General features: G+C 36.9%; 1 protein-coding gene across 5 annotated transcripts in view; it reads right to left on the reverse strand.

The window, feature by feature from the left end:
• Positions 1-21867, reverse strand: part of whrna (whirlin a) — a 129311-nt gene that overhangs the window by 22983 nt on the left and 84461 nt on the right. For all 5 annotated transcript variants that reach the window (XM_067423651.1, XM_067423647.1, XM_067423646.1 and 2 more), the window contains 2 exons: positions 20749-20957; positions 16067-16103 (listed from right to left, as the gene is read on the reverse strand). In XM_067423651.1, coding sequence (XP_067279752.1) covers positions 16067-16103; positions 20749-20957 — 246 coding nt within the window. The remainder of the gene's footprint in view (positions 1-16066; positions 16104-20748; positions 20958-21867) is intronic.

The following is a 21867-nucleotide window of genomic DNA, read 5'->3' on the forward strand; positions in this document are numbered from 1 at the left end:
GGAGTTAACTATCTTCAAGTCACTTATTAACATATTCTGTCATGCTAATCTATAAATTGCTCGTGTGGGAACTGTTCTAAGATGCCCACTGAACAAGAGAATATATCATGAACAGGTATAGCTAAGCTTAATTACGGTTATAACTTTGTTATCTTGCTTTTATGACATGCTATTGAATTTGTGTTACATACTGTATTGCAATAAATTAAAAGACGGATGCGACAGCTTGAGCAGACTTCTAAATGTCCTCTAATGCAACAACTCTTCTTCTCAACATAGCCTCACCCCCTTTGTTGCATGTTCCTGGGGGCAGGGTTAATGTAAATTTTAGGGTTAGTGATGCCACTAACCTGTGAATAAGCTTCCCTACAAGCAGTTTGTCTTTATGCTTTAAAAAAAGTTATTTCTGTAGAAGAAAACATCTCCCTTTGCATTAAGCTTTCAGTGTTCTAACTTTGCAGATGATGTTTATGCTCAAACAACATTGCACACTAACTAAAGTTAAAAAAGTTAAATCATAATCAATGACCCTTTACTGTTTCTCATTCACTTTGGCATCTCAAATCATCCTCGATATTTGCAAAACAGTAAGTGCATTTCTCAAAACAATTCATACAAATAGCAAAACATCATTGATTACCTGCAAGAGCCAGTCTCTTGCTCAAAATCATTAGTTCATCTCTCAAAAATAAATATCTGCATCAATGAACATATCAGTGTCATCAGAATGGCAAGTCCTTGTGTCATTGTGTGCGGATAACAGTCAAATTGCTTAGTCATGTTGTCAGTATAATAGTGTACTCTAGAGGGATGTTCTGATGTAAACTATGGCTAAAGTTTTGATGACAATTATTGTAAATTGTAGGTTACACAGCGTATGTGGGAGTTTGATTGCAAGAGACAGGACGAGATTTACATTTACGCTATTACTGTTTGTACTGTCATTTGTTCTGGATCATGTTTAGATATGGCTTCTTTTTTGAGTTTTAGCCGGCAGCAGTGAATGGCACGGTGGATTGTGTTCACCAACAATGCTTTCTGGAAGTATTAACAGTTGTTGTGATTAAAAGTTGTTGTGATTTCCATTACAGTAGCATTCCTGTATGTGATGGAGTGCCGCCTATATATGGATGATATTATGCACTGTAGATAATGATAACTTCAAACTCTTAGCAATTTTTCTCTGAGAAACTCCTTTCTGAAATTGCTCCACTATTTTCCCGCCGCAGCATTGGGGGAATTGGTGATCCTCTACCCATCTTGACTTCTGAGAGACACTGCCACTCTAAGAGGCTCTTTTTACACCAAATCATGTTGCCAATTGACCTAATAAGTTGCAAATTGGTTCTCCAGCTGTTCCTTATATGTACATTTAAAGGGTTAGTTCACCCAAAAATGAAATTGATGTCAGTAAAGGGTTACTTCAGCGATTAGCATATGGCTTTGAATCAGTAGAAACACTGGAGTATATTCAAATGATTGTGCTTCCCCTCCTCATATCCCCCTGAGACAAGAGATGTATGCATTTTATTTTTGGAAAAATTCCTCCCATCGGAGGAATTGTTGGCCAGAGGCTAAAGACTACAGCCAGCAGAGGGAGCCATTTCCGCATGTTTTCAACTCACGCATGGGGGATAGGAGATCACACTCACAGCACTCAGCTCAGCTGCAGCCTCAGGCATTCATGTTTAAACGGTGCGGCCAGCAGAGCAAAGTAAGTCTTTCAACTTCTCAAACTAATTCCTATGAAAGTTAAGCTTTCAAAGGCCTGAACTGAAAACACAGCAGACTGAACATGCGCTGCGAATCTATGCCGTGAGTGCCATCGCGTTTACCTCAGCTCTCACGAGCTGAGCACGATCAATGTGACTCCTGCAGCATTTTGGGCTGTGGACTCCCTCAGCGGCTAAATCACATATTGAAGACACACGTTCAGTTTTTAATTGTAGTGTTTGTTCTCTAACTGAACTGATTTAATGAAGATGATCGCGGTCGCGGTGGGAAAGTGATCAGTGATTCAGTAATGTAGTAGCGGTGGCTTTGGGAATGGCCTCGTAGGGCAGCGAAGCATTCTGGGCATTGTAGTCTTTCATCCCCATGAGACAAAAATACATTTTCTGTATTTTCTCAGTCTAGAAAGCACCAAATTAAAAAATAATTTCACATTTCTACTACATTAATGACCCAGTTTATATACAGGTTAATCTTCCCAGCGCTGAAGTACTCCTTTAATGACTCACTTTGAGGTTTGAAAAATGCAGAAGAGAAGACTGATGCTGAATAAAATCGTAGTTTTTGTTATTTGTGAATAACAAATGTATTTTCCAAAAATACACCAAATGTATTTTCGATGCTTCAAGAGATTCTAATCAACCAACTGATGTCACATATGGACTACTCTGATGATGTTTTTATTCCCTTTCTGGACATGGACAGTACAGTGTGCATAGACTGCATATGCTCTGGGAATCAAATATAATTATATTTGCATTTATTTGAATAATGTTTTAGTAAATTCTTATCTTTCGCTTTTGATCAATTTAATGCATACTTGCTTAAAAAAAAAATATTACATTTCTTCAAAAAATATTACTGACCCCAAACTTTTGAACAGCAACACTTCCTCAGATGAAAACACAAGTGTCTCTGTCTAGTTTGATGTTGAAAGATTCAAAAGCTCTGCCCTCCAGAGCACTCTGGGATATTAGCATCACTGCTCAGTTACAAAAAAAAGTTTCGAGTAAAACTCGTGCAGAATGTCTCCAACAAAAGATGATCAATAAAAGTAGCAAAAAAGAGAAAAAAAATTCTTTATATTTCTTAAAGAATGATAGCGACCAAGACGTGATCGATCATGTGGCTTCGCTGGTGTTACAACCTCCATGAATACCCCATTATGACGTCACTCGACTGACAGCCTCTTTAATCACGGGAACACATAATTGCTGATCAATATCATAACTTTAAGACAGCACAATTGGGACAAGTGTTTTTTCTGCCAGAACTTACTAATATTGTGTGACACCGAGAGCAGAAACTCCAGCTGTGTCACCATACATCACACCCCAGTGAATCTGAATAGGGCCTGAATTAGATAATTTATCCCAAGACTGAGCTTTATCTAAAAGGAACTGTAGATAACTCAGTTCTAAAAAGAGCAGAAAAGCATTTTCTCTTAAATCAAATAGAGTACATATAAATATGAGAATAATAAAGTCATATAGTGGATATGCTTTTGGACTTAAAGGAGGCTTGTCCTTGGAGTGATTGAGCAACATGAAGGTCAGGGAAGTGCAGAGAATTTTGCCCAGTAAAGGGTTGGGCCCTGGAAGTAGTATTGTTTCAATAATGTATAACAATCGATACAACCAAAAAAGTACAGACAGCTAGACAGACAGACAGATGATAGACAGACAGACAGACAGACAGACAGATGATAGACAGACAGATGATAGACAGACAGACAGACAGACAGACAGACAGACAGACAGACAGACAGATAGATAGATAGATAGATAGATAGATAGATAGATAGATAGATAGATAGATAGATAGATAGATAGATAGATAGATAGATAGATAGATAGATAGATAGATAGATAGATAGATAGATAGATAGATAGATAGATAGATAGATAGATAGATAGATAGATAGATAGATAGATAGATAGATAGATAACAGATATTCACATTTGAATGGGATTCGATTTCTCAGAGGACCGTTGAGTTTGCTGTAAAACAGCAGGTAATATGGCCTGGAGTTTTTTACTGAGGTTGTGTGATGAAAACACACACATGGCAGATTTGGACAGGATTAAAATCACAAAGTAACATGAATGATGAATTTCTCTAACATCCTCCATGAAAACTAGTCCTGTCTGAATAGGGATTATGGCAGATTACTAAAACTTTAGTGATGTGTTTTAAAGTCATTCTTATCCATCAAAATGAAGCAAAAACCGATTCCTTTCACTCCTGTCACATTACCTCTAACTACTAAAACATACGGCCATTGAGCAATAAATTAAATGATTAGCTGATCAAGATGAGTGTCACCTTGGTTAGGCGTTAATTAAAATGAAAAATGTTTGGGTTCGGGAGCTGCTGCCGGTTACGGCTCTATCTGTCTCATTATCAGAGTTTTAATATGCTAACCGACAACATGGGAAGAATGACTAAGCTTTTCAACAAGGTCTCAGTTCTCAGACTATATTACTGTCCCAGCCTGAATGCGGACCATGTCGAAATTGGAGCTTCATTTCCTCCCTCTACATTAATTCCTGCGCTTCGAAGAGCATGGCTCTCCTGAAGAGGGGATAGATTTTTACACCTCTTTTTAGAACAGCGGCAGAGCAGTGCAGTCAATAGATGTCCTAAAGGCACACCGGAGATAAGCTCTCTGAGATAAGCAATCTTTCTTATATACAGACTAAAACAAAACATAAAAACAGCCTGTGAGTGCAGGTGTCTGTAAGTTTTCAAACAAATGTCAAAGTGCTAGTGTTGAAGACAACAATTTATATGGAGGGAAAATGCACTGTAAAAAAACATGTACTTCCTCCAGTAATAACAGCAAATTATGCATTCTTGTGCAAAATAAAATAACCCTTACCCCAAGGATAACAAATAGTAAGTACATAGTTAATTAGTATTACTCAGTGTTAAGTACAACGTACAGTGTAACTGTCACCTTAACCCTTCACACGTCAAATATTTAAAATATTCTAGCTGACCCCCTCAGCATGATTTTTTTTAAAGTGACCGTTATTTTACAACACATCACATTATTTCCATGGCGATGACAAACTGTAAATGTATTGTTTTGCTAGTACTAACATATTTAAATGTCTGCAAAGTAAAATCTCAGTGCCAGCCAAAGAACAAAAGGAAATTTGAATTTAACATTTTCATGATGTGACCTGATTATATGCTACAGGGACCAGCCTAGCCTGATCACACCAGTGTGATCGTAAGCTTAAAAAAGTAATTAAAATGATATTATGATATGGGAATAAGGAATGTAATTGTGGCCAGGAGGACACACGATGACGCGAGTGCTGATTAGCGTCACCTGCGCCCCACACTGGTCTTCAGATCCACGGTGAAGTTCCGGAAGAATAAAAGGAGGAGGGACGACAGTGAAGGACCAGGCCTGGGCTTGATGTTGTTGTTTTGTTTTGTTTTATTTTATGCAGCAGTCGTCCGTGATGTTTAACTTTCGCCGGTTACCGCCTCCAACAAACCTTACTTGTACAGTGTTTGAGTGTGTCTGTATGTGTATGCATGTATGTATACTATGCATGTACATTTGAATCATTATAAAACAAAACTGATAGATAAAATCAAGTGTGGAGCAGGACTTTGAATTTGGCTGAATAGTAGAAGAAAAAGAAAGGAAACACTAAAAAAATAAATAATATTTTTGGCAATTTCACTTGGTGCCAGTAGTGCCACATAAATTATAAATGTCACCTTTCACCTTTAATTGCAATATTGCAGAAGTGGTATAATTCCCCAAGTGACCCTCCAGTCCCCAATATACTGAAATATTTTTAGAAATGTTTAATCTTTTTGTGCTTTATTTTGCTTTGTTTGCTTTGCTAATGCTGTTGTGCTGAATCCCCTGAGGGCCACCGTACTTCTTGTCTTAAAAGGCCAATGTCAATTTGGAGAATTCAATTAGCTTCAAAATAAGGGCCGCTGAAATGGGTTTAAGCGGCAATGAGTTGGCAAAGAGACGTGGCTGGTGTCAAACCACGCAAGCATCTCTTGGGAAATAGAGATTTTGCATTAGGCAGTGGAAATAAGCGAAGGTCACAAGCGAGGAATTCTGGCAAAAAAAAAACTACATCACAAAATGATGCAGAAAACTTCTGAGGCAGAATAATTGTAATATTGCAGAAGAATTTGCCAAGTTCTCTCATATGACTGAGACAGACCGCAGTTTGATATTGGGAGCATTGTGAATGTTAAACTAGGCAGAAAGCGTAAAATACAAACAGATGTGAACTCATTTTCAAATCTCTCAATCAGAAATGAGTTTCTACAACAGTTTCTGAAAAATAATTAACCAAAACATGTCATTTTATGTGTTTGCCCCCTATTTATGTTTAACTTGCTCCTACCTGACCAACAATTAATCAAAGCCCCCTGCCCCCGTTGAGCTATGTGCAATTACTTTCCCAATTATTAAGTGTTTACTGGGAGCTTTAAATGTATACTGATGAAAACATAATGAAGCATTTATGTGATTATCCATTTTTATGCTTGGATGGTTCTGCGGGCAAACACTGGAAAATATTCTTAGGAGACTGAAAGAATGAAAAACTACTTGCTATATAGCCACACAAACATCATTAATATATAAATATTTTTGTTAAGCAATGCACGTTTGATGCAACGTGTGCTTTTTTTCCTTCAGCTACTAAGACAAACTCAAGTAATTATAACATTAACTAATTTTAGTTGTATTTAATAGGAACTGCATAACTCGTGTGTTTACATACAAATATAAGCTTATGTCTATAACTCAGCAGTGATTTATGGCTGACCGTGCCTCTCTTGCAAAAACTGATGTATATAACTTATCAATGTCCTCCGAAGCATCGCAGAGCTGCGAGTCTTTGGAATACAAAGTGAGTAGTTTACAGCAAAAGCTTATAGCCCACAGACATGAGCCCATACACTTCATCTAACGGTGTCCTTTAGCCTGTCATTCCCACTGTATGCAATAATCAGCCCCATCGTAATAAGTTAGTGCTCATGCACTGCCTGGGCTTTATTAGAATTCGCTGTTTTGTGCATAAACCTCGACTTACAGAGGAGGACCTTGTAAAACCCTGTTCATCGGGTGGGTCACCTTGCTGTTTTTATTCCTTGTCACACTCTCACCGCCTCAGTCTTATTGTCTTCTACTCTTCCCCTCTCTTCTAGATACATTTAAGTGTTTTTAAAATTATGTTATTATGTTACTCTGTGCGTTCACTCAGCGGCTGCTGTGACACTTGTTCACACTGCTAAGAGTAAAGCGTTTCTGCAAATAAACCCGGAAACCGAGGGTAACGCAGATGAGACGCAATTGACAGGCGACTCTCTCAGACGTCCCGGCTCTTTGGTTAAATAGCAATCCTCTCACAATTTACAAATAGTTGGAGACATTTGGGATATTGTAAGTACTCAACAGAACAAAATATATAACACTGACCTTTTTTTGTGGATATTTTACTGCAAAAGTACTACATAGTGCACATTTAATTGATAAATATATTCACAGATCAGGTATAATATTATGACCACCTTACTGTTGGTCCCTCTTTTGCCAAAACAGCCCTGACCCCATCAAGGCACGGACTCCACTAGACCCCTGAAGGTGCGCTGTGGTATCTGGCACCAAGATGTTTTTAGCATATCCTTTAAGTCCTGGATCAAGAACTTGTTTGTTCAGGACATCCCACAAATGCTCTCTCTTGGATTGAGATCTGAGGAATTTGGAAGCCAAGTCAACACCTCAAACTTGTTATTGTGCTCCTCAAACCATTCTTGAACCCTTTTTGCTTTGTAGCAATGTGCATTATCCTGGTGAAAGAGGCCACAGCCACCAGGGAATATTGTTTCCATGAAACGATACATGGTTTGCAATGCTTAGGTAGGTGGTACCTGTCAATGTAACATCCACATGGATGGCAGGACCCAAATTTTCCTAGCAGAACATTGCCACACTGCCTCGCCGGCTTGCCTTCTTCCCTGGTGCCATGTATTGCCCAGGTAAGCAACACACACGCACTCGTGATGTAAAAGAAAACATGATTCATTAGACCAGGCCACCTTCTTCCATTGCTCTGTGGTCCGGTTCTGATACTCACGTGCCCACTGATGGCGCTTTCAGCGGTGGACAGGGATCAGCATGGGCAGCCTGACTGGTCTGCTATTATGCAGCCCCATATGCAACCAACTGCGATGCACTGTGTATTCTGACACCTTTCTATCAGAACCAGCATTGACTTCTTGTGCAATCTGAGCTACAGTAGCTCATCTGTTTGATCAGCCTTGGCCACACATGACCCTGTCTTCCTCCGAACACGTTTGATAGATACTGACATCTCAAATCCTTACCCTTGCTCATTTTTCCTGTTTCAAACATCAATTTTGAGGACAAAATGTTCACTTGCTGCCTAATATATCCCACCCAGTAACAGGTGCTGTGTAAAGAGATAATCAGTGTTATTAACTTCACCTGTCAGTGGTCATAATGTTATGTGTATTATTACATTTATTAATTATGTCCCCAATATCACTTTACATTCTGTTAATCTTTTGCAAATCATCATCATCATCATCATCATCATCATCATCATCATCATCATCATCGTTAAAATAAAAAGAAGAAGCTAAAAGCCAATTAATTTCTAACATAATCATCAGGAGGTGACTATTTTTGGTTTAAAACAACAGCAGAATTATATAAATCAATATCATGATACTGCATGTATACATTTTTTAAGAAGGTTAAATGTCAAAATGAACATTCTCAATCTGTCACTTTCAGTGGATAACTGTAGTGCTTTATTTAATCAAGTTATAATTATTAATAAACTTTCTGATAACACATCTGAAAGTGTGGTATATGCTTTTCTGGAACTACTTTCTTATATTAGACAAGCATATTAATTTTCAAGTCACAGTTCAAAACTGCATAACAGAAATGACCCTTCTATTATTTCCTGTTCTCTCATATATATTATAATATAGCTCTATGCCAGTCACACACACACACACACACACACACACACACACACACACACACACACACACACACACACACAGGAATGGTAAGAATATTAAGTGCATGAGACTTTTGCGGGAACCAGTCTGAATACAGATCAGTGTGGATACCATATGCCCAGGGGATCAAAGCTTTCTGGCTGCATCTACCTGACACCCTCTTTACCCAGACCGAGACGAAAATTTACAGCGATACCACCTTCCGCTTTCATCCTATTCTCTTCCATCTCTTGCCCTTCCTGTGTCTTTCAGTTCTCCTGTTATCCTCATTACGTACACACATCCCCCCGTCATCTTTCTTTTTGTCCGCAGTATGGAAAGAGCTGTACGGAAACAGGTGCATGATTGCCTAGCAAGAGTCAGAGCCACAATCGGCTTGTTCCCATATCAAAACAGTTCGTCAATAATGATAGCGACTCTGTCCAAATATGATATGATCTGTGATTCTGACTCAGACTTTTTTTCTTTTGATTAGTCTGGCTAAGATAGAAAAAAAAGCACACAAGGACCATTTCTTTAGATTATCAAAGCAATGCTAATACACGAGTCTGATCTATTATGCAGCTTAATCGCTGGCTGACTCATTTGCATAATGACAATATATATCTTCACTATGGAGGACAAAAGAAAGGCTCTTTGAACATAAATAGACCTGCAGAAAAGATCCTGAAGGCATTTTATTATGTTTTGAACTTCGTAACTTTTAAAAAATTAATATTTCTTTCATGTAACATAGAGAAGTGTTCAAAGAGCACACTTACCAAGTGTCTTGGCGTGAGTACGGCAATCCATCTGAAGCCACCTTTTGAATGAATATAATTATAACATCTTTAAATATTCTTTATTTAATGGCTATGTGTAACGCCTCCTGTTCAAACCGTCCACTCTAAGTCGGACTCAAACCCGGATCCGCTAAAGGCTAGTGTCAGTCGCTAGAGCATCTCTTGAGATCAGAGGAGTGAGGTTAACTCGCACAGCAACTCCATTACATACATATGCAAATAATTATAATTTTAATTAATGTAATACAATTAATACATTTTAATATATTTTATATCATACTACATGGCTGTTCAATGCTTGAATCTGATTGGTTGACAAACATTCTAAGGTGTGCAATTATTTTCAGGGAAATGCACGGCTAAAGTAGTTCCAGGCAGGTTTTGACCACATTAGAGTTCTAGATCACTTCGCCAAATGTTTTCAGTTATTTCAAATGTCTTTACAGACTACAACAGCAAAATAATCAAAACTCACAACGTCACTGACCATCAAAGTAACCATAGCATAAAAACGACAGATTAATTTGCGTTTTATTATGTATGAAAAACACACTCTCTTTCTCCCGCTCTCTCTGCTCCCTCTCCCTCTCAAACACACACACACATACACTACGGACACACATTCACACAGAAACGAGTTGTCAGCGCGGCTCTGATGATTTTATCAGTAAAATAGTTTAACAACTTAAAAGCTACATGACATTTCTCACTTGCGAGATAATTACGGCACTGTTCTTGCAGTTTCGTATTAGTAGATGCACAGAACTCATAATAATTCACATATGCTCTCTCTCTCTCTCTCTCTCTCTCTCTCTCTCTCTCTCTCTCTCTCTCTCTCTGTTTTAATAACTGCACTATTATGCTATCAAGCCTCCGTTACTAGCTCTAAAATTACATTTTGAAATTAGCAACGGAGGCTTGGGTTTAGATGCATAAGAAATTTGTCCTGCACACAAGAGCATTTTAAGGACAAAACGTGACAAATGTCTTGAAATAAATCATCTGAACAATATTTTGAGGTGTGGTAACCGTAGTATAAGGAGAATAACTGATTCCGGGCCGTTGAATCCGCTTCGCATCGTGACCGCATTACCACCTCGGGTGTGCATTATTATTCTAATAATTCAACAACACGTCTTCAATGGTTCCTTACCTAACTTTTTTTTCTCTCCAACATGCAGTGTTACACCAGTGACTGATTTCTATGTCTTTTTTATATTAAACGATTTATATTTAAGTAAAGTGGTGTCATGCCTGCCATGATAGACCCCAGAGGGCACTCCTTCCGTTCTTGTTTCTTTGTTATCTCAGCATGGACTATATTTCCCATAACCCATTTTCATGTCGTAAAGATCGTATTTACAAGTTGAATGAACATGAACGCCACTACAAAGTTGTAAATACTAGTGGGAAGTTCAGGATTTTCTTTAAGCTGTGATCTGTACGAGTTGGGGGCGTGTCCATGAGAAACATGGCGGAATCAATGGAAGCAATGTCTATAGTTGAATATAACGGGTATGTAGCAGTGACACTGTCAGGTAAAGTAAGCTAGCATTGTAATATAACAATAAGCCTATTATAACGATACAGTTTACAGTAGCTTCATAGATTAATTAAACATATAATTAAAACTCACCTAATGTGCATTCTTTGACCTTAATTTTTAATAAGCAGAGTTAACAAACCTTGCTGTATTTTCGTGAAATTCATTAAAAGAAGGTACACCGCCATCTTGCTCCGAACAAAGAGAGTTGAACGCACATGATATCGTAAACATGACTTCTCACTTTGTAAATACGAACGTCCCAGGAGGACTTGAACGCACCATCATTATTGTTTGACCACTTCCACCTAGGGCTGGGCAATATGGCCAAAAATGATCACGATAAAAATTTTCATATTAGTCGATATTGATAATTATCACGGTAAATGTCAAATCTTTATTTCTTTTTTAAATAAAAGTAAAAGTTGTAGAAACCAGACCATTATTTGTGTTCTTAAACTTGTATACTCTTTATTGTAAGAAAATGACAAACACTTGACGTTTTTGAATTCTTTGTACTTTTCTGGCAATTTTTCCTGAAAAAAAGCAATATCTTAAAAAAAAAAACTTAGTTCCTGCATGTGCTAACGGCTGATATTGTTTCTAGTCAAGAAACAGGTCTGTGCTGCCTGACGTAGTTAGCGCGTATCTTCAGCATAGTTTATATGGTAACACTTTACAATAAGGTAGTATTAGTTAACATTAGTTAATGCATTAGTTAACATGAACTAACCATGAACAACACCTCTGTTCAGCATCAATCTTAACATTAGTTAATAAAGATACAGCTCTTTAAGGTTTGTTCATGTTAGTTCATAGTGCATTAACTAATGTTGACAAGATTTTAATAATGTATAAGTAAATGTTGAAATTAACAAATATAAATAAATGCTTTATAAGTGAAGTTCATTATTAGTTAATGTTACCTAATGTAGTTAACTAATGTTAACTAATTAACCATGTAACCTTATTGAAAAGGGTTACCGTTTATATTATTACATTAATATTACATGTTTAGTTGACAGTAGTAGCTTGAGTTAGTATGCAGGTGTAAATTTATGATAATAAAAACAGTGATATCTGTAAAAAAAATTGTAACAACCTAATTTTTATATGGTACAATTTAAATATTCTGAGTGATTGAGTTTTATTCAAATTAACCATTGGTCATCCATAGTTTTATACATTTAGATCATGATAACCACAGTTAAATCTACGCATATAGCACCACACTACCATGGGAAATTTTTACTAATACAGTTTCTGTGGTATTTGTATGAAAAAAAGTACATTTACATATAGGCATTTATACTATAATTTTGTGCATTTACACACATGTGCATTTATACTATAATTTTGTGCATTTACACACACACATGTGCATTTATACTATAATTTTGTGCATTTACACACACATATGTGCATTTATACTATAAATGCACAAATGCTTTAGTGTAATCACAAAAAATACTGTAATTATATTCCATTAGGCTATATGTTTAATACACTTAATATATCTACATTAATAATATAATACAAAATGCTATATGAATATCCCACATTTCTGACACAATGGTGCAGTTAGTGTTAGGCTACTACTAAATCCATGGTAAATGATGAAGATTTGAAGATTGAAAAGCCTTTTGAATGTATCGTTTCTTCTGTTTGTCAGCTCCGATTCATCTGGCTTTAAACTAGTTTAAAATAACAGAGAGATTTGTGTTGTTCTCAGAATTCAATCGCTTTTTTGTCGACAATTTCGAGATCTTTGATTGATAACTCAAAGTTAGTTTTACTTTCACTTTTATCGCCCTGTCCACTAATTTTTTCCTCTTTGTGTCAAATTTTCTTTTCCAAAAGCTTACAATGTCAGTAGGCAAAAGCCCATTAAAAGCTGCCTGTTGTTGCGTTTATTTCTGCTGTGTGATTGGCTGTTAGATTAATCTATATTGAGTAAAAATGTCCAGAGCTTATCATCGGTATCAAAATTAATTTGATTGCGATTTGATATGATAATGTATATCTGCCCACCCCTACTTCCACCTGTGTGTCATTACCCTTGTTAACTCTGTCTATATAAGCCCTGTGTATTCACTCATGTATTGCGAAGTCCTGTATGTGTCACACTGCATTTCTGAGAACTCTCTCTTGGTTCTGACTGTCTGCCTGGTTTTCTGGATTTCCCTGTTAGCCTGTGTTTTCTACGCTGTTATTGTTTGGTTTGTTTGCCCTGTGGTTTCGACCCTTAGCTTGTATTTTGGACCACAATTCTGGATTAACCTAATAAACGACTGCATTTGGATCCTCAACCTGTGCGTTTGAGAGCACTCAAAAATGCAATGTGAAATGCAAAGTTGTCTTTAATTAATCTCGACAAACTATACATCACATCTACATCATCAACTGTTTTGTTATAAATATCTTAGTGACAATTTCTTAATTTTTGTCAGTAGGAATGCCAAATTAAAAAGACTCCATGCTTTAATATGAAATATGATCTATTACATGTAACAATGTATTAACATATTGAAATATTAATTAATATTTAAAGCTGTAAGACTGGAGAAACTAAATAAACTGTAAGAGATGGCAACTATCTTAGAAAACAGGAAATTAACATCTGAACTCTCTCTTGTGAAATTAGCATCCCCATCCAAGACGAAACCACACTGAGTTGATCACCCAAGTATTGCCTTAATTTACATTTCATTCCCCTCACCCTCATCTCTCCTCTTCACGTGGTACATGAGATATTTATGAAATATAAAATTTGCCCAAAATCTATTTCATAATATTATATATGGTTTATTGAAACGTGTGACTCGTACAAAGGTCTCATTCGCACAGAACCCCCCCCTCTGAGATTTTAGAGCTCTGGCTAACTCTTGGCACTGATTCAAGTGTACTTGACTGTTAAGGCTAAAAAGGGAATTTCGTTTAGGAAAACAAAAATGTTGATCAACCAACCTAAATAGGGTGACCCTTACCTCTGTTTAAGGTAATGTTATAATATCTAAGTGTGTGTGGAAAACAAAGCTATTATTAGAAGTGTAATGTTGGTCAACTTATGTCCATAGTAGTGGTCATGACCTCTGACTAGAGATAATGTTATTTTAATTCAAGTGTACACAGACCTATAGGGACTAGATCAAATAATTTTAGAGATAGCAAGCATGAGAGCGGAACTAAAACAGTATAGTCTAGTGACCAAGACTGTCAAGTTTGTGATTGCAGGACTGCATAAATGAAAGGCTGGTGCGAGGACACCGTGCTACACTGAGAACCGAATTAACAAGTGAGTTAAATAGAATGATCAAATGTGTAGTTAAATTATTATACAAATTACCAAATAACCAATCAGTATTCTAACCTAAATTCAAGGTCATGTTAAAATTGAGTCAGGTAACAGTAAATTGGAATTAAATTATTTTGACCAACTGAAAAAAAAACGTGCAGAAACCTTCACTTGCTTATCCGGAAGCCGTCATTGGGGAAAATGGGCGGGCCTTTCAAATATTCAAAGGTGTACTATATGTAGTATTTTTGCAGTAAAATATCCAAAAACCACTGGGCCAGTGTTATATATTTTGTTCAGTTAAGTTCTTACAATATCGCAAATGTTTCCAACTATTTGTAAATTGCGAGAAAATTGCTATTTTAACCAAGGAGCCGGGACGTCTGAGGGAGTCGCCTGTCAATTGTGTCATATCTGGGTTACCCTCGGTTTCCGGTTTTATTTGCAAATACGCTTTACTCTTAGCAGTGTGAAAAAGTGTCACAGCAGCCACTGAGTGAACGCACAAAGTAATATAATAACATAATATTAAACACAATTAAATGTATCTAATATGATCAACAGAGCTGCGTTACCTAATACTCATGACTGGAAAAGCAGAAATAGCGCCGGCAGCTGTGTCCCGTCATAATAAAAGTCCCGTTGCTCGCGAGGCGTTTGTTGCGTAATAATCGCTCCAGTGACCTTGCTCAGCTCCACAACACTCGGTCCTGCTCTGCTTCATACTATAATACCATTAAAGCTACACTGTTTAACTTTTTTAGTTTATTCTTAGCTAAAAACACTTAGTTCTTTCAAAAATATATGTGCTCATTAATGTACATTTACTTCTTTCAAAAAATAAAGTATTCTCGTAAGTTTATAATATGCCATTGAAAATACATATGGGTGAGGGTTTTGAATGCTGGTCGCCATGTTGCTCCTCCATCTTGAAAGTACATTAGCCAAAGAGGGACATACCTGTAAATTCAAGCTTCGCCTTTCACGTTTTAACACTCGATGGCATCGTGTCGAATGTGAAGAGGGGGATTGCCATGTTAATCTTGGACTAAATTGGCCACCGTAGAAATTAAAACGAAATCAGAATTGAGAGGAACAGAAACTAATATTCACTGGATGGTCATATACCTTTAAACCGCTAGATGGGGGAAAATATCGCACAGTGTAGCTATAAGAATCACATCCATGAACATGATTTCTGCCCTAGTCCTATCACAACTTTTCCACCAGCTGTGAGGTGAAGACCACATGTCCCAAGATTCTGAGCTCAAACTTGGCGTCATCAAACTACACCTTTGTTTTGAATAGCCGCCCTCTAGTGGACAAAAACATTACATAGTGCAGCTTTAATGCAAATGATTATTTGTCAAATTATGAAATCAATTTGTATAACATTTTGAACCATTTGCCATGCATAAGTTAGACAAATATGATGGTGATTTGAAATGTACGTCATAGTAGGAATGACCCTCATGGATTTCCTTGAGCAAGACAGCTCTATTATGACAACAAACAGGGTACATATATCTTAATAGTCTAAAGCCCACCAGGATTTGCCAAGAACACTTCAGAAAAATCGCCTTTACAATTTTGCTTGCACTTTTAACACTGCTGAAACCAAACAGGGGAGAACATCCCGTTCAAATATAGAAATTAAGTACTCACCTTTCCTGATGCTGATGCTCCCTGGTCCAGAGAGAGGCTGTGAGAGAGAAGTAAATATGAAGAAATCAATACCAGATATATGCTCTGCAACCTTTTCACGAATAAATTCACAATCATACAGACTCTGACATAACTGCCATGTATGAAACTGATATGGTTTCTGGTTTTAGATTTATATGCTTTTCTCAGATCTAAGGGAGATTGAAGTTTGAGGCTTTTGAAATATCTAAACATCAAAGGATCCTGAACACATTTTTTTTAATCATGGTTTCCCCAAAAATATAAAGCAGCACAACTGTTTTCAGTGAAACAATGAAAATAATAATAGTAAATATTTCTTGAGCAGCAAACAGCATATTCATGTAACACTGAAGACTGGAGTAATGATGCTGAAAATACAGCTTTGCGATCACAGGCATAAATTACATTTTAAAGTGTTTTCAAATAAAAAAAACTGTTTTTTTTTATTTGAAATAGTATTTCACAATATTAATTATTTTACTGTATTATGGATTAAATAAATGCAGCTTTGGTGAGCATTATATTATATAACAAAGCGAAATGGTCAAAAGCTGCATTGTCAGGTTATATAATGACCACTAAACTGTATAAATTTGACCCTTGTGCCAGAGAAACAATTTTCAACATAGCCGTGCTAATTTCATGTTCACTCTGCAGCCTTTTTGAAGTCATATCAAGGATAGCAATTTATTATATAGTGAATCTGGTCTGTAACAATGACAGGTGCAAACACTTCCCTGTGCCAGTTCTGTCCTTGGCTTTGGCTTGAGTTCGCACCCTAGACCATCAGAAAAGCTTGATAATAAGCTTTTCTATAAAATGCCATCTTGCATTTTTCCCCTGGCATGAGAGCAGAGCACCCGGCTCACTTCATCAGCTAACCTCTATTAAAGAGAAGGTCCAGAGAGCTGGCACAAGACACACCTGAGCTGCTTTATGATCCTGTTAGTGTGCTGCGCGCACACACACACACAGGTTCATATTCTCTAAACAGGCCTTGAAAGACCGGCAGTGTCTGGAATAATCCCATGAACAGACTCTTTACAGTTTACAAGTCCTCTAAGGGCAAGTGGAAAGATGCTCATATTCAGAACAAAATAATTAAAACTCAGTATAATCTGCTCCTCAAACAATAAATTAAAACTAAGCCTGGAAGCTTCACTTCAATCCTAATTGAATTATTTTAGCTGAACTGTACAGTACTTTAAGTCACACCACCGAGATGTGATTTGTTGTAAATTTAAGAACAAATTAACAAATCAGCAACCATTTGTCCATATTAGTTAGCATATTGATTAATTACAAGACATGCGAACACTTCTAGAAATGTATTATAGGCCAATGCTTACTCAAAAGCCTGTATTCATTAAAATATAATTTTCTCAGGTTTTCAGTTATGGTACTGCTACATTTGGAAGCTTCACATGGAGGATCCCTGGAGGATGTCTTGTCGTTTACAAATCTGCTTGTAAACGACAAGACCTTGTGAATCTAGTAAGAGACTTCGGATGTTTTTATTTTTATAATTTAGTTTTTTTCACTTCTCCATTAACACTAGACAGAATAACACAAAAGGAGAACAGCAGTGCAGTCTGACAAACTAGTTAAAGTAGTAATTTAGCAAAACCTAAATTCATTCATCAATATTTTTCAGCCTTTTGGCATGATTCAATATATCTAAAGCCCTATTCGGATGGGATTAGTTTTACATGGGGAGGTGGGGGTAAATACATTTTACCTCAGGATGTCTGTAATAGTAATGGCCAATTCGCATGGGATAAGAAATCTCAGTAAAACTAGCAGAAGTGGGAGGGGTAACTCGCTTTACGCACCACAGTAACCTCCTTGTCGTCATTTGCGTATGACGTTGCTTCCTATTATCACGTGAGCAAACACACAACATGGCACCAACAAGAAAAACGCGAAACTGGAACAGGGAGATGCAAACATACACATATAAAAGGGCTATCAAAAATGCTGTTAATATTTTCTAATAGCACGTTAAAATTAACAATTGGCAATTAGCAATTGACAAACATTCTATGGTGTGCAATTCTTTTCAGGGAATCACACGGCTAAAGTAGTTCCAGGTAGGAAACATTCAGGAGACCGCATTACAGTTCCATATCACTTCACCAAACGATTTCAGTTGTTTCAAATGTCTTGAGAGACTGCAACAGCAAAAGAACCAAAACTCACAACATCACTGACCAAGCAAATAAACATAGTAAACCATAGCATTAAAATGACAAATTATTTACCTCAAAATTATGTTTAATTGTGTACGGAAAAGCAAATAGTCTCTTTCTCCTGCTCTCTTTCTCACTCAAACGTGGTGTTGTCAGCGCTGCTCTTATCAGTAAAATAGTTTAGCAACATTAAAGCTACATTTCTCACTAGCGAGATAATTACGGCGCTGTTCTTACAGTTTCGTATTAGTAGAGGTTGCTATAACACTGTTGAGCGAGACACACAGACTGAGGTAATTCAAGTAGGCGCCCCTACAAAAAAGTGATTTGGGACCAATCGAAGAGCAACAACTTTCATCTTGATGAGGAGGCGGGATTGACCCCATTGACAGGTATGACACAGAACTTTTGAAGACTGTGATTGGTTGGTTGTCCAAGAAGGAAAAAAAGAGTGGTTTTAAGTATAGGGTCTATTTTAAGCCTTCACTTTGAAATTAAAGGCATTATATTTACTGTTTCACCATACAAACCCAAATTGTCACTGCTGCATAGTTGCATTTTTTCAGTTGCCAAATATATTAATGTAGTGATAACTTCCATTTTTCTGGCGCTATGGCATATCTGTGCTGTGTCGGAGATGTTAGTGTGTCTTTAAAAGATCTGTAACAAACATGATCCCTGCATGATCTAATCTGTAGTGTTTTAATTGCTCACTGATATGCATTATGTGCAACACATTTCTTCTCGCTCTTCACGTTGCTAAACAAACTGTTAAGTCTTTTAAAAATTCTTTATCTATATTCATAACAATGTTGGACCGTAATATTTTAAGGGTTAAGATGCTTTCTGAATGACCCTTTTCTTTACTAGGATCTGTTCTTTAATTTTAAGAGGAAACAAGCAGCAACTCTTTGCACTAAGACAGTAGTTCCCAAAATGTGGTCCATGAAGCCCCCCCTCCTTATATATAAGAAAACTTGAGGACCCCCCAAAAACAAACAAACAAACAAACAAACAAACAAACTAAAATGCCAATTCACTCTCTACCAGAAGGTGGCGCTTATGGAACAGAAGCAATATAGAGTTTCCTTGGTTACCGCTGTACACAAAGTAGCACTAGCGCTCCGCTTATATATAAACACTACTTTAATAGACATCATACGGAGATAAGATGAAAAGAAAATGTCATCAAAACTTTTGTGAAGTAAGTCAGTTCCCTTCAAAAATGTATTCATATAACCCCACACCCCAATTTAATGTGCAGAATTTTCTTCCAATATTCTGAGCATCGCAACTGTGAGCTTGCACTGCCTAGTACAGTATTTCCTCTTCTCTTTGCATTCATCTTCAGCGTTCCTGTATCTGGCCTCTATTAATGTCCACACAAATTACATTTGGGGAAATGATTGCAATGCAATTTGTGTCCGGGACAGAGAAAACGGAACTGGCCGCTTCTGACTGATGGTAGTGTGGCAACTAGTGGTAACCCTTCACCTGAAGCTCTAATGAGGAGACCATGCTACTGTGTGAGGGAAATGGTTCAGAAGTGAGTGGAAGTAGTAACTATACACACATTTTCACTGCGTTATTATTGTACTCAAGCCCAGAGACGCAGCCGCTGCTGATCGTTTTTAATTTTTGCTGCACCACTTACAGCTGGCTCATGTATTTTGAATCATACAAATGTGATCGCCAAGCTGAGAGACCATGTACAGAATCAAATGAAGTAATTATCTACATTCTCAGATAAGTGGCAGATCATTTGGAGCATTCCAATTAGACACAATACCCATGAAAAGTATTTTTTTCTATGTTTGACCTCAAAGCATATAAACTCTCACGCCCCCTGCGCACTCTGGTGACCCCCTAAGGGGAGCCCAGGTTAGGAAACACCGCACTAAGATTTGTCATGAGTATGGACCCAGATGTATTTTCTTACATATTGTGAAAATTATTGCACAAAAAATAAACTGACAGCTCTTATTCAAACAGAGAGAACCGATATTGACTGGCGAGGGGGTGTAACACATTACAAGTTATATGAGTTAAGTAATCAGATTACTTTTTGTAAGTAACTAGTAAAGTAACACATTACTTTTAAATTAACAACAAAATATATGAGTTACTTTTTTCAAATAAGTAATGTGGACAACTTAGTTTTGCTATTTTTTGACTGGCAGCTTTCCTGTCCACATGTTGAGAGAAATCGGGAGTAAATGCAGAGTTGTTAACTTAAGAGCGCGGTGTAAACATGCTGGTTATTGTAGTTCTAGACTAAATGTGAGCTTGCATTTACTCATCTCATCTCACCTGCACAAATACAGATTCAGTATTCCTCAAAACTAATAAAAACATTGTAAAATGCAAACTCAGACTACTAATTATGTTTAAATATTCTTTATGCATTTAATCTCACTTTATTAACCAATATCTTTGCTGCTGACCACATTCCCGTCACTCCCTCACACTCACCCTGTGACACTGCTGCTGGCAGAACTATCTGTGATCTGTGAGCTTGCGATCCACTTGGTCTCGCCCACTACGGTGCGGGCATGAGGCAGACGCCCGACATCCTTCACCGTCATCATCAGATGGTGTGAAGACTTCAGCACTCGTACAGCTTCATCGTGTGGGATGCCGAGGAAACTCCGTCCGTTCACCTCCAGGATCTGATCCCCCACCTGTGGAAAAGATGGGGCAGAAACAGGAGAAGGTGGGTGGGCCGGTGGTGGCAGAGCAGGGCGGGAGGTAAAGGGGGGTCGTGATGAGGCAGTAGACGAGGCAGTCTGGGCATCCAAAGGTCGAATATGGTAGAGTGGTGTGGTCAGGTCAAATTTGTGGAATAATAGAGAAGGTTTTGATGAGATAAATGGAAAATCAAATAAAGAGAATACAAAAATAGCACGAGTACAAAAAAAAAACATAACAGGAAAATTATGTTTGTTTCCAAATGTTTGCTTGTTGGAGTAGCCTACTAAAATTACAAAAAAATCTATAATAAATACTAATGGCAAATGAATATAACAAACATACTACTTAAAGTTTAAACTAAATAAAAACTGAAAATTTAAAAAGTGAATTTAAAATATGAATAGACAGCATAATAGTATATTAATAAAACTAAAATAATAATAATAATAACAATAATATTAATACTCTTTTTTCCAAATATGACCCCAATATGATGATTTCCTTGCAAGGGCCCCTTTCAAAAACATAAAGTTAAAAAAAAAAACATGATATTATAAAGACATTTTAATATCTGACTAAAAAAAGGATGAAATACCAGAAAATAAAAATTATCTTGATTTCCAACCAGCCTTTAGAAAGTTGCTGCCTTCATTTTTTTATTTTCTGGTATTTTTAAGTGCAATGAACTTTTAATTTAAACTCAAATGACAAAACTTTGTTGAATCTTGTATAACTTGTAAAAACAAAGTTGACAAGTTGAAACATATGTTGTCATAACCTTTTGATCATATACTTTTTACAGTATAGAAAGAAAAGGTCATAATGTTTTTTTTAGTTGCATTAAACATATTTAATTAATATCTTGATGTATTAACGTTAAAATATACAAAACATATTTTG

The sequence above is a fragment of the Pseudorasbora parva genome, chromosome 18 (assembly GCF_024679245.1).
Source record: "Pseudorasbora parva isolate DD20220531a chromosome 18, ASM2467924v1, whole genome shotgun sequence".
NCBI lineage: Eukaryota > Metazoa > Chordata > Actinopteri > Cypriniformes > Gobionidae > Pseudorasbora > Pseudorasbora parva.